This window comes from Terrapene carolina, unplaced genomic scaffold (assembly GCF_002925995.2).
Source record: "Terrapene carolina triunguis isolate 2854851 unplaced genomic scaffold, T_m_triunguis-2.0 Scaffold132, whole genome shotgun sequence".
Lineage (NCBI taxonomy): Eukaryota > Metazoa > Chordata > Testudines > Emydidae > Terrapene > Terrapene triunguis.
This window is the reverse complement of record NW_020664483.1, coordinates 18,706,441-18,717,772: the sequence shown is the minus strand read 5'-3', so window position 1 is coordinate 18,717,772 and position 11,332 is coordinate 18,706,441. Positions and strand designations below refer to the sequence as shown.

Below are 11,332 nucleotides of genomic sequence, written 5' to 3'. Positions count from 1 at the left end.
TAAACAAAAGTCTCTCTTTCTTTGTTCTCGGCTTAAAGGTCTTGCAAATCTTGCACCTCTCTGTTTGGTGAGCTTCCGCCAGGCAATGTAGACAGGAGTCATGGGGATCAGTAACAGCATGTGGCGCAAGCCTTAAATCTGTGGGCCTGCAGCATGCCCTGCGGCCCGGGGTGGGTGCCGGAGTCCTCCAAGTACCTAATCTATTAAGTATTCAGCAACAATGAAATGCTAACTAACTGATAACAGCTATGCAACACTAAGGCTAAGGGAACTGCTTCTCTTACGAGAGTAAGAGGTTGTTCCAATGCCATCACAGACGGTAAGAAGGAACTGGAGGGGGTCAGGCCAGCGGGGGTATATATACAAGGCGCAGTGGCGCCACTCTGGCGGGGGCCCCGCTGGCCCGACGGGAGCTGCTAAGGGGAAAAGTTTCCGACGCTCGTGCACACGACATGCGCACACCTAATGTGGAATGGACGTGAACAAGCACTCGAAGAGGAATGAATGTTGCCTGGGCCATACAGGAGCTATGAGAATGATTCATGCCCGGTCCCACTTGATCTTCATCAGAACCTTGTGCATTAGTGTGATAGGAAGAAAAGCATAATATAAATGATCTATCCACGATAGCAGGAAGGCATCCGTAAGAGACCCCAGGCTGTGGCCTTGCAGAGAGCAGAACTGGTGGCATTTCCTGTTGCTTCAGGTACCAAACACGTCTATCTGGGGAGTCCCCCACAGTTGGAAAAAAGACAGTTACCTTTTCCGTAACTGGTGATCTTCGAGATGTGTTGCTCATGTCCATTCCATATTAGGTGTGTGCGCTTGCCAAATGCACTAGTGCCAGAAGTCTTTCCCTCAGCAATATCCGTAAGAGACTGGCTCTGGCGCCCCCTGGAGTGGCACGCACATGTCGCAATATACAGGGCGCCGCTGGTTCCCCCCGACCCTCAGTTCCTTCCTGGGGAAGGAGGGCAGGTTGTGGAATGGACATGAGCAACACATCTCGAACACCACCAGTTATGGAAAAGGTAACTGTCTTTTCTTCTTCCAGTGCTTGCTCACGTCCATTCAACTTAGGTGACTATCCCTTCACATTCTTCTTCGGCTTCATGACCAGAGCCATGGAGACTGGTGCTAGCTCATGAACGGCGCCGGGGAGGAGCATTGCGCATGGAGGCCACGGTGCTCAGTGCGGAGTCGGACCACTGCTCTGGTGCTGGAGTGAGTGCTGACTCCATTAGGAGCACTCTTAGATGGATATCGCGCTCCTTCTTCGTCCTAGATTTAAAGGACTTGCAGATAAGGCATTTGCCACTTATGTGCCCCTCGCCTAAGCACCTTAGGCAGCTGGTATGTGGATCACTGACAGGCATAGGCCAGTTACAGGGCTTAAAGCCTGGGGACCAGGGCATGCCACGTCCCCTGGCTGAGTCCCGTTCGGGATTAACGAAGAGTTGAAAACTACTACTAAGGGTTTAACTAAGAAACTACTATTTTACAGGTTTTCAAAGTTCACAAGAACAAAGAACAAAACAACGCTAGCCGAAGCAGATGTTCTAGCACCGCTGCTGGCAGCAAGGAGGAACAGAGGGTGGGGGGAGCCGGCAGCGCCTCTTGTATCATGCCATGTGGGCGCCACTCCAGAGGGCTCTAGAGCCAGTCCCCTACAGATACTGCTAAGGGAAAAACTTGTGGCACCAGTGCATGTGGCGAGCACACACACCTAATATGGAATGGACACAAGCAAGCACTCAAAGGACTCCTTTACAGCTACTTTGTGTTTCTTCTTGGGCATTGGTGATGGGGACTGGTGCTGAGATTCTTGACTGGCAGGAGTGTTCTGCACCAAAGCTAAGGTGATTGGTGCACTCTGAGTGACTCGGCTCTGAAATGGATCTCAGGGCTGCCTCCATGAAAAGGACCTTCAATCTCGCCTCCCAATCCTTTTTTGTGCAAGGTTTGAAGTCCTTGCAGATCTGGCAGAGGTGCTTTCTATGAGACTCCCACAAGCACTTGAGACAGCTTGTATGTGGGTCACCCAATGGCTTCAGGAAGCACAGGGCTTGAAGCCCAGTGATCGAGGAATGTTCTGGCATTGGGGAGCAGACGAACTTTGTTAACTAAGTGAGGAGTCCAACTACAATATAACTAAAAAATGACTCTCACAACTTTAAACTATATACACTAGAAAAATAGAGAAATAGCAAAAAACACTGGAGAGTTTGCCAAAGCAAACGAGAGCAGTTCCAACAACTGAGGGGGGCATAGGGTCAGCAGGGCCTTTTATACCAATGCTATGAGCATGAAGCACCAGAGGGTGCTAGAGCCAACCCGACAGATACCACTAGGGGAAAAAATTCCAGCAACTGTGCTCAGGGCACATATACCTACATTGCAATGGACATTTGCGGGCACTCAAAGAAGAATGTGCTGTTCATTCACATAAATATCACAAGGAACAATTTGGAATGAGGTTTTTTTGTTTTTGATTTTTAAAGGTTGGGACAGTACTGGTGACAAAATAATTTGCAGGCCAGATTGAAAAAATAAAAAGCCACAGGAAGCCCTGACAGCACCAGATATTTTCACCGTAATCATCCAACAACTGTTGCGATAACTCTTCAAGGAACTCATCAGTTCTCTTTCCTGCTGTACAAAATCTCAGAACTTCAACTGGGAGTAAACCATGAGTGTAACCTATGAACGTTTCCTCTCCAGGGACCTAGGACTCTAATTCCCAAGTTATAATGCCTTTGGTTTCATCCCAAATCATGTTTTATTTTCTAGCATCTCCATTAGATCACCGACTTCCTAAGAAGTCACTCGGTTTTGTTGATGTATCTTCAACTTTAAAGAAAAAGGTTATTTCTTCACACTATTTGCAGGTAGAAATGAAGTGCACAAATTAAGATTTTTCTAAAGGGACTAGTGATTTTGGGTGCCTCAATTTTCAAGTGACCAAACTTGACCCAGTTAATGGAGCCTTGGATTTACACAAGATAGCCTTCTGAAATATATTTCAACTTCCAAAGTTAGGAGCCTAAATACCTTTGAGGATCTGGGCCCAAGTCCTTTGCTAAGAATGCTGCTGCTGCTGCATCAACCTCAGAAATGAGGGAATACCATCGGAATCCAGAACTCTATCGAATTTCAGCTCCTAATTGAGGGAGGCAGGGGGTTGGAAAGAGAGGAGTATTTTCCTCATTGCAGCTCAAATCAGCTTTCAAAGCAGAATTGCAATGGGTATGATAGAGCAGATGGTTCAGCACTCCCATTTGCATGTCTGGAAAACGAGAATCTGAAAGAAAAAACGTGACCAAGCTCCAGACAAGTCTGAGCTGCCTCCTTTATTCACATGAAGAGAAGAGTAGCTGAAGTATCTCATACTGTTCACAATCTAGAATTAAATCCTTATGAATTCTCCAAATGGGTCATTTTTGTGCCCATGACTCAGTATGGTATTCTAATAGCTCCCTGACAGGTTTCACTTCTGTTGCCCTTTCTGCATTTTATCAAGGCAGTACTTGCAATATTTTTCTTCTAGTTCTATACTCGGTGCAGGACCTGGCAGCTGAAGTCTTGCTGTCTACTGCCCAACGCTGGTGGGCCACATCCCTTTGGCTTTCTGTCAAAATGAATATTTCCAGAGTTTTCTGCGTAAATCTTAAAACCTTATTGGAAATTAGATCAAAGTACTTAACAGATTAACAGACACTGAATATTATCAATTTGTATGTTAGAACACCACCCAAAAAAGCTTTTGGAATTGAATATTTCTGTAAAACATACTAAACATTTTATGGTAGACTGGAATGAACATTTAGGGAGTGTCCACACCAGTCTTTAACAAGTATGTTAACTATCTCATGTAAATTACCAACCAATTAACTTGAAGTAAAAAATTCGAGAGATGACAAGCTTTAAGTGAATATTATCACAAAAAAATGTATGTATGTATATACACAATAGTGAAAAATGGTCAGTGCCAGATGCTTCAGAGGGAAAGAACAGGGCAATTTCAAGTGATCCATCCTGTCATCCAATCACAGCTTCGGGCAGTCAGAGGTTTAGGGACACCTGAAGCATGGGGTTCTGTCCCTGGCCATCTTGAGCTAATAACCATTGATGGACCTATCCTCCATGAACTTGTTTCTTGCATGGATAAGTACGCCTTACCTGGACGACAAAGTGCAATTTTTTACTAAAATTCCTATAAATATGACAAATTCTGTATCAGCATGCAGAGTTCCATGTACTTGGTAACAAGCATGAATCTTCATAGATCCATTAAGTCTGCAGAGTGCAAGGCACCAATATTCAGGAAGACAAAGTGAGTAAGACCATTGTGGGGTTTCTAGATTAAAAGGAACCTCCAAGTTAGAATGAATCCAAAAACATTTGTAAGTTTCAGCTGCTCCAAAATTAATTCAAATAATAAAATAGCTATCTATTTGCTGAGCCCCAATTTAAATAAAAATTATCATGGTAGGCTGCAGTCTGAGAAACATCAATTTAACTTGAGAAAAATAAATCAAGCTGTGTGTATGAGAAATCAGCTTTATAATGGGAGAGTTGTTTCAACCTTAACTAGAGAGATTATGGAAAGATGACCTCTCTCCATAACCGCTCTAGAAGTATTATATTTTTCTTTCCATTAAATAGGCTGAGTTATTTTAAATTTCATGCAGAAGGCACTTCTTACCTCCATCTAGTTTCATGACCCTTCTTATTTCTGCTCTTTGCTGACCAGAAGAATGGGGCATTCATGTGAAACAATCATTTTACAGAATACTTCCTGAATCTTCTACATTTTAATAGATCATATTTTGTCTATTTGATTTCTGCTGCGCATGTGTCTTCAATGAGTTCTCACTGCCTAGCGCTCTTAAATTACAACAGACTCAGAAGAGAGTATGTACAAGTAGTTCAACTTATCCATTTCAAATAAGCTTTATCTTAGATTCCTCTACATCATTACTTCTATTTAGAAACTGAAATATTTTATCTGCTGGTTGCAGCATATGCTCAATTAGTGGATGACAAAATTACACTCATTATGGATATTAATGTAGCCCCTTCTCTGAAGAAATGTCCGCATAAAGAGGGAGAGCAATAGCTGCGCTAAAGCCAGTATGGAGTTGAGAGTCTTATGGCTCAACCTAACAAAGTTATATCATGTTCCAGGACACAAGAGGTTTGAAAAATCACTGAATACTGACTGGTCTTGGTATTGCCCCCCCCTCCAGCATTAATGGCTCAGGTTGACAGCATTTGTGCTGCTAAATGTTCTGCAGACAGGTATGGATCTGCCTTTATTAGTACTAGGCAAAGGAATCAAGCAAGCAGAAATGTTCTTAAGCACAACTGTGGGGAAAATGCCCACACCCACAAACATTTTGGTTGAGTATGTTCTACGTAGACACTTGCTGACTAATGAACTTTAATTTGATTTGAAAATAAATGCACAATACAAAAAAGTAACTACAGTATTCAAATTTTATATTAAAAAGGATCACACTAATCAACTAACCTCATTTCCTTTACAACTTCACATGAATGTTGTATTTTAGTATCATTCTGACAGTCCTAAGACTGCAGACCAGAGGAATGCAAGCTGTTCCAAGAATCAAAACATCAATAGTTTGGACTGACATACATTCCTTTGTTAGACGGCAAAGGAGAAATGCTAGAGAGGGGAAGCTAGGATGTCAAATCAAAGTGTTCAGTTTTCTTACCTTTGGTTTCACTACTTCATATACCTTTGAAAGGCATTAAACTACAAATGTAGGTGGAAAATAGTTTAATATTGTTCAGACCTGCTGATGCTAGTCTAGTCACAAAATCAGGCATCTCATTTTGAATTTCTGAACTGAAAAACCCACATGTAAGCTCTTCTTGAAGAGCTCTTGCATGTTAAAGTTTGTCATTGCAGTTACAGGAGCATTTATCTAGCCTGATATTCATCTACCTCTTATGGGATTCTTTTTTCTATACAACCAAACATCGATGTGATCACTGCATTTTTTCCAATAAAAGATAAGCCAAAAGAAGGAAAATAAATGTAAACCAATTTTATTTTGCTTTTAAGTAGTGTTCTTAAAGCACTACAGCATGGTAAACAATGTAAATTAGTATAAGTCATCTCAAAAGCCAGAGTTCTCTTTTTATGAGTTGTTAAAAAGATGCAGCCTATTCTAACAGGATAAATATTTTAACCATTTCACTTCGAGTTAATGAAGGCTCACAAATGAGCAACACTCCTCATTGAGGAAAACAAAAAGCTGTTGTCGACAAAGCGACAGCACACACACAAAAACAAAAGAACTGTGTAAAAATAACTAACTGTACTGTGTTCCCATACTCTTTTGAAGTTGCTTTACAGTGGGATGATATGCACATGATCTTGCTGCAAACTTGTCATATTACTTGCAAATACATGTAGCCTAGCCTTACCATTCAGTCCAAAAGCTGCTAACTGTTCAGGTAATGCAGCACTATACTCTGCTTAACAATCAACTCAGTATGTTTTACTCATTATCTTTTCTTCTAGACTGCAGGGCAGGTTAGAAAGAAAATGATCCCCTCATTAAAAATTGGTACTCTCACTGGAAAAATGTGTAATTTTGCAATAGACTTAACAAGGTATGTTTTGCCTCTCTTTTCCCCTTAGCCACAAAATGGGCATGAAGTATTTTTTTTTTTTTTAAAATGCCTTAATTCTCAACTTCATGCAAATCTAAATAAAGATGACCAAAACAAAAGCTTAAACAATGGAAGGATATTTCACAGAAAATTTCTTATACAAAAAACACATAAGAAAAAGGGCCACTAGGTGACATTTTAATTTACAAATTGGCATCATTTTGGTCAATATCCGAGTGCTGTTTTCTTCTACCACAACAAAGCAGCTGTACAGAAAGAAAACTGCATAACTGGTTTTATGCATTTTAATCACACATTTCCTCAGGAATTTCATGTGGATTAAGGATGCCAGGGACAGACATCTGAAGCTTATGTTTCTCCTCCTGAGCCTGTCGAAGGGCTGTTTCTCTTTCTTCCAGGAATAAATCGGATGTGTCTTCACCTGCAAATTCCTACACAAATAAGTAGTTTAGTTAGTTCAATGTAAGTGTTTTGAAATCCAAGAATAAAAAGTAAGAAGCTTCCAAAATCCAGACATTTTTATATATAAATATGAAAAATCAATTTGTCACACTTGACTGTCAGAACCAGAATTTAAAAAAAAATAATTTTCTTATGCAACAGTTGTTGCCACTAAAACCTAAATCAGTATAAGGAATGTAGTAGCACCCTGCATGATATTTGCATTTTCACTAGCTGCTGCAGGTGGGGATACCAGCCTCATGTTTTGAGTGGTCAGTCTTTGGGGTCCCATTGAAATGTAGGCATTACATCAAAATGTTAGAACTTGAATCTACATTGTAATTCTATTTAGGATACTTTACTGAGGGACAGTCCTTCCTTTAATTATCTCTTGAATGCCAACTTTTATTTCTATTTTTTTTAAAAAGAAATAAAATGAAATCCTGACTCTAGGAGATACAAAAAACAAAAGTTTAGGCTCCTGAGGACTGAAATGCTTAGGCTATCCCAAGTTACTGGGTTAAATATAGGGGAAGCTGGGTGAAATATAATAGCCTGTGATATACAGGAGGATCAGACTAGAAGATCTAATGGTCCCTTCTGGCCTTAAACTATGAAACTATTCCAAAACCAGGATTGCAATATGGCCTCTGTTTAAAAATGGGCTTACTACACATCTTCCAGTTTGGAAAGATTCACAGCTGCATAGAAATCCAAAAGGTGCATCAATCCATTCTCTCAGTCTAAATAGTCTAAGGCAAGAGGCATTCCTCTGCACCCTTATTGAAGTGGCCAATAGTCAACACTGTGGCCCTAAAACTCTGAGATGATGAATTATAAAAACACGCTGACCTGTTGCATGACTTTTCCTAAGTGATGAACCAGGCTCTTCCGTTTTGAACATTACATTCAACAGTCATTTAAAATTTACACTAACATTCCAAACATACCTTAATTTGGACCAGGAAATCCCTAAGGTGTTCCTTGAAGGCAGGAATATCCTGATTTAAACTGAAGAGTCCTGTTACAAATAGCTTAACCTGTGCACTAAGAGTAAAAATACCAATTAGTACACGGGAAACACAAGAACCACGCTCAAAATTTTTTAACAGCCACAGCACACTTACTCTTGCAGATGAGGAAATGCAGATTTAAGAAGATTAGCAACATACTCCTGAATAAACATTTGGTTGTTCAATGGATTTCCAGGGTTTAAAGGTGTACTTATTTTTCCTTCTTCTACTAAATTGAACATGTATGCAAGAATTGATGCATGCATTGTCAAACCTGCATATGTAAAACAGAAATGAAATTACTTGTTACTCAAAGTAAATTCCTTTATTGTTTAATGATTGCTGTACTGTTTCCCTCAACCTCAAGCACACTCTTACCAGCAGTATGTGAAGTGTCTGTTACAACAGAAAAAATATGCTGAAGAATGTCACAGAAATAAGTCTGATAAAAACTCTGAGCAGCAGCCTCTTCTTGCGCAACATTTTGTAATAGAGTATAAAGTATCTGAAGACCTGAAAGAAAGCAAAAGGATGAAAATGACCGAAATCTTTTACATTAGCTTTCCTTTCCAGAAAAAACTGCATATAATCAAGAAGTTCAGATTTGTGCAAAGAGAAGTCTAACCTAGACAGAACTATGTGAACCAATATTGAAAGATTTTCCAAGAATTTCTTCAAGTAGCTACCATATTTTTGTGGATTTTACATTTGTTATGATTACTAATTATCAGCACCTCAGGCCCTTACCAAACAAAAAACGTCCACTTAAGTGCTACCTTTGCTGTGATAGCGCATATTTAACTGCAATAATCACATACAAGCAGGTCAAGTAAAGCTGACTGGAAACGCCTAAAAAATTTTTTGTTGGAATTTGCTGACATCTAAATGTTTTGCAGAAATGGTTAGATTTAGTCAAACTTCCAAAGGAATCCAGATTTCCTGCAGTCTGCCCACCTGGCTTCTTCACAGTCCATCTGGTGGTCTGCTGAGATCAGGCTTCTAGGGTCCACAGCTCTTGGGCAACCTGCCAGGCACTTTCCTGGAGTCAGGGACCCCCTGGCTTCTAGACTTCTGGGGTCACGTAGATTCCTGACTCTGGGAGTTGAGTAGCCATAGGATCCCTTGCTCCCAAGCTCCTCAGCAGACCACCAGGTGGGCTGTGGCCCAGCTGGCACTCTCAGGCTCCCCTTTAGTTCACCACATGGTTGAAGGAGGGCTGGAAACCTCAACTCCTGGAGCTCTCAGAGCTGGCACTCCCTGGCTCCCTGTCAGTTGGACTACCAAGGACCTTTTCAATCCACAGCAGCCATGACTTTCAGGGTCCCTGGTTCTGCTGCAGTGACCAGACAGCTAGGGACCTCAGACAGCATATTTCATTTTGGAAACATCACATTTTGCTCTTCCAAAACAAAACATTATATGATTTCAGTTCTGCACATTTATTCAAAGTTTTTGGCTTTTCGTTCCGATTTGGGATGATAATAAAATTTCTGAAAATTAAGTAGTTTTTGCAGAACTTAAATTTGGTTTCCCTGTCAGCTCTACCACCAACCACCATCATTATTAACATTACAAAAATGGCAAACACCAAGCCCCCTCCACTATCACTGTTTGGCAACAATTTGGAGAACAATCCTATAGTTAGATACTTATTTAAAAACAGATAACCTCATCAGACCTTGCCTCTCTCTCTATACAACAGGCTGCATTGCCTAAAATGGGGGAGAAGTCTAAGATCTGTTACTCTTCCAGTGTATTTTGAAGGTACTCGGATGGCCTGCACCAGCATCTCCAGGCATCTCCCCCTTCCTGAAGAACTCCCTTCTAGTCCCAATATGGATGCCTCCTATTGGAGTTTCCTTCTTGTTGAAGGCTGGGGAGGTGGTGAGCTACAGGAAAGGAAAGGAAGCCAGCAAGGGGAGCAACAACAACAGGTACCCTCTCTCCTGGCTGTAGGAGACAACTTGCATTCAAGTATTTTAGCTTTATACACCTGGACAGACCGCAGAAGCCTGTGAAAATAATGACTAATGGAAAATATTGAAACAATACAGCAATACCTCCTCCACAAATATATATTTCCCTAAGTTGATCTACATATCACATACTCCCTCAAAATATAAAATTCAGACCTATTAACTGGCTATATTCAAGTTTATAAGTTTAAAAATACAGATAAACTCTATTCACCTGTATCTGCAACATTTCTCATTGTGTGTTTGAAAGCCCAAATAATAGAATCCAAAACAAGTTTGAACTGTGCAGGTGGAATGGCCAGGAATGCTGGAAAGCAATGAGAATTTACTGCTTGGAGTAGCAAGAAAAAGTTTGTTCTATGTTCAGGATACTCTTCAAAGTCCTAAAAAGAGAAATACATAATGAAATTCCAAGTTCCTTAAGCAGCTATAGTACACATCACAAGCTATCACCATTACAAAAATCTAACCCAGTAGCAGAAAGAGCAGTAGCTTTCCAACCCAGGACAACCTTTTTCCTTTTAAAAAAATATTATAAAAGGAAATATTAACAATTTCAGAACAGTATATGGACTCACTGCAATGCTTTTTGACTTAAAGTCTGATAATCTTATGTTCTGATGAGTTAATCAAATTGAATCAGTCAAGCCAGAGTTCTTCTAGTTAACATGTAAGAACTGTGCAAGCCATTCACATACCACTTAAGTTTGTATACAACAGTATAAGAGTCAGACACTTTGCATCACAGAAAAGGGGCAGAAAGGTTGCAGCAGAAGGGGGAAGGGTAGTTTCACAATATGCTTGCCTTATAGCACCAGGAGCCCATTAGAGTCCCACCGTACAACCACTACTATTTTGTGAGGTTACATGTTTGGTGTAGCCACAAGGCAGTTGCTTCACATAGCATGCTCCCTTCAAATCTGGTGGAAGCTACATTGTTCACTAGTATGCGTGAAGACAAGGAGAAGGGTGCAGGAGGAAGCCAATGGTAAATGCCATTGGGAAGACCAGAGTAGAGTAGAGGAGCAGATCCTCTTCCAAGGTGCTCTGGATTCCACATGGATGAAACCTGATTACACTGATGCTCAGGCTCTACAGGGTTTGGAAACTCTACCCCCCCCCACCCCCACACACTTCCTCCCACAAGATGAAACAAGTTTCTCTGAATTTTTCTTCTTATTGCTTATCAGGATAGCAAGGGTGGAAAAAAGGGGACAGCCATTTAGGCCTAATTGT

General features: G+C 40.8%; 1 protein-coding gene across 1 annotated transcript in view; it reads right to left on the bottom strand.

The window, feature by feature from the left end:
* Positions 1 to 5,485: 5,485 nt before the first annotated feature.
* The window catches only part of XPO1 (exportin 1), a 77,633-nt gene continuing 71,786 nt past the window's right edge, over positions 5,486 to 11,332 (bottom strand). Inside the window, exons 21-25 of the mRNA XM_026653116.2 lie at positions 10,311 to 10,479; positions 8,499 to 8,633; positions 8,235 to 8,394; positions 8,058 to 8,154; positions 5,486 to 7,097 (exon numbers count right to left, since the gene is read on the bottom strand). Coding sequence (XP_026508901.1) covers positions 6,951 to 7,097; positions 8,058 to 8,154; positions 8,235 to 8,394; positions 8,499 to 8,633; positions 10,311 to 10,479 — 708 coding nt within the window. The 3' untranslated portion in view covers positions 5,486 to 6,950. The remainder of the gene's footprint in view (positions 7,098 to 8,057; positions 8,155 to 8,234; positions 8,395 to 8,498; positions 8,634 to 10,310; positions 10,480 to 11,332) is intronic.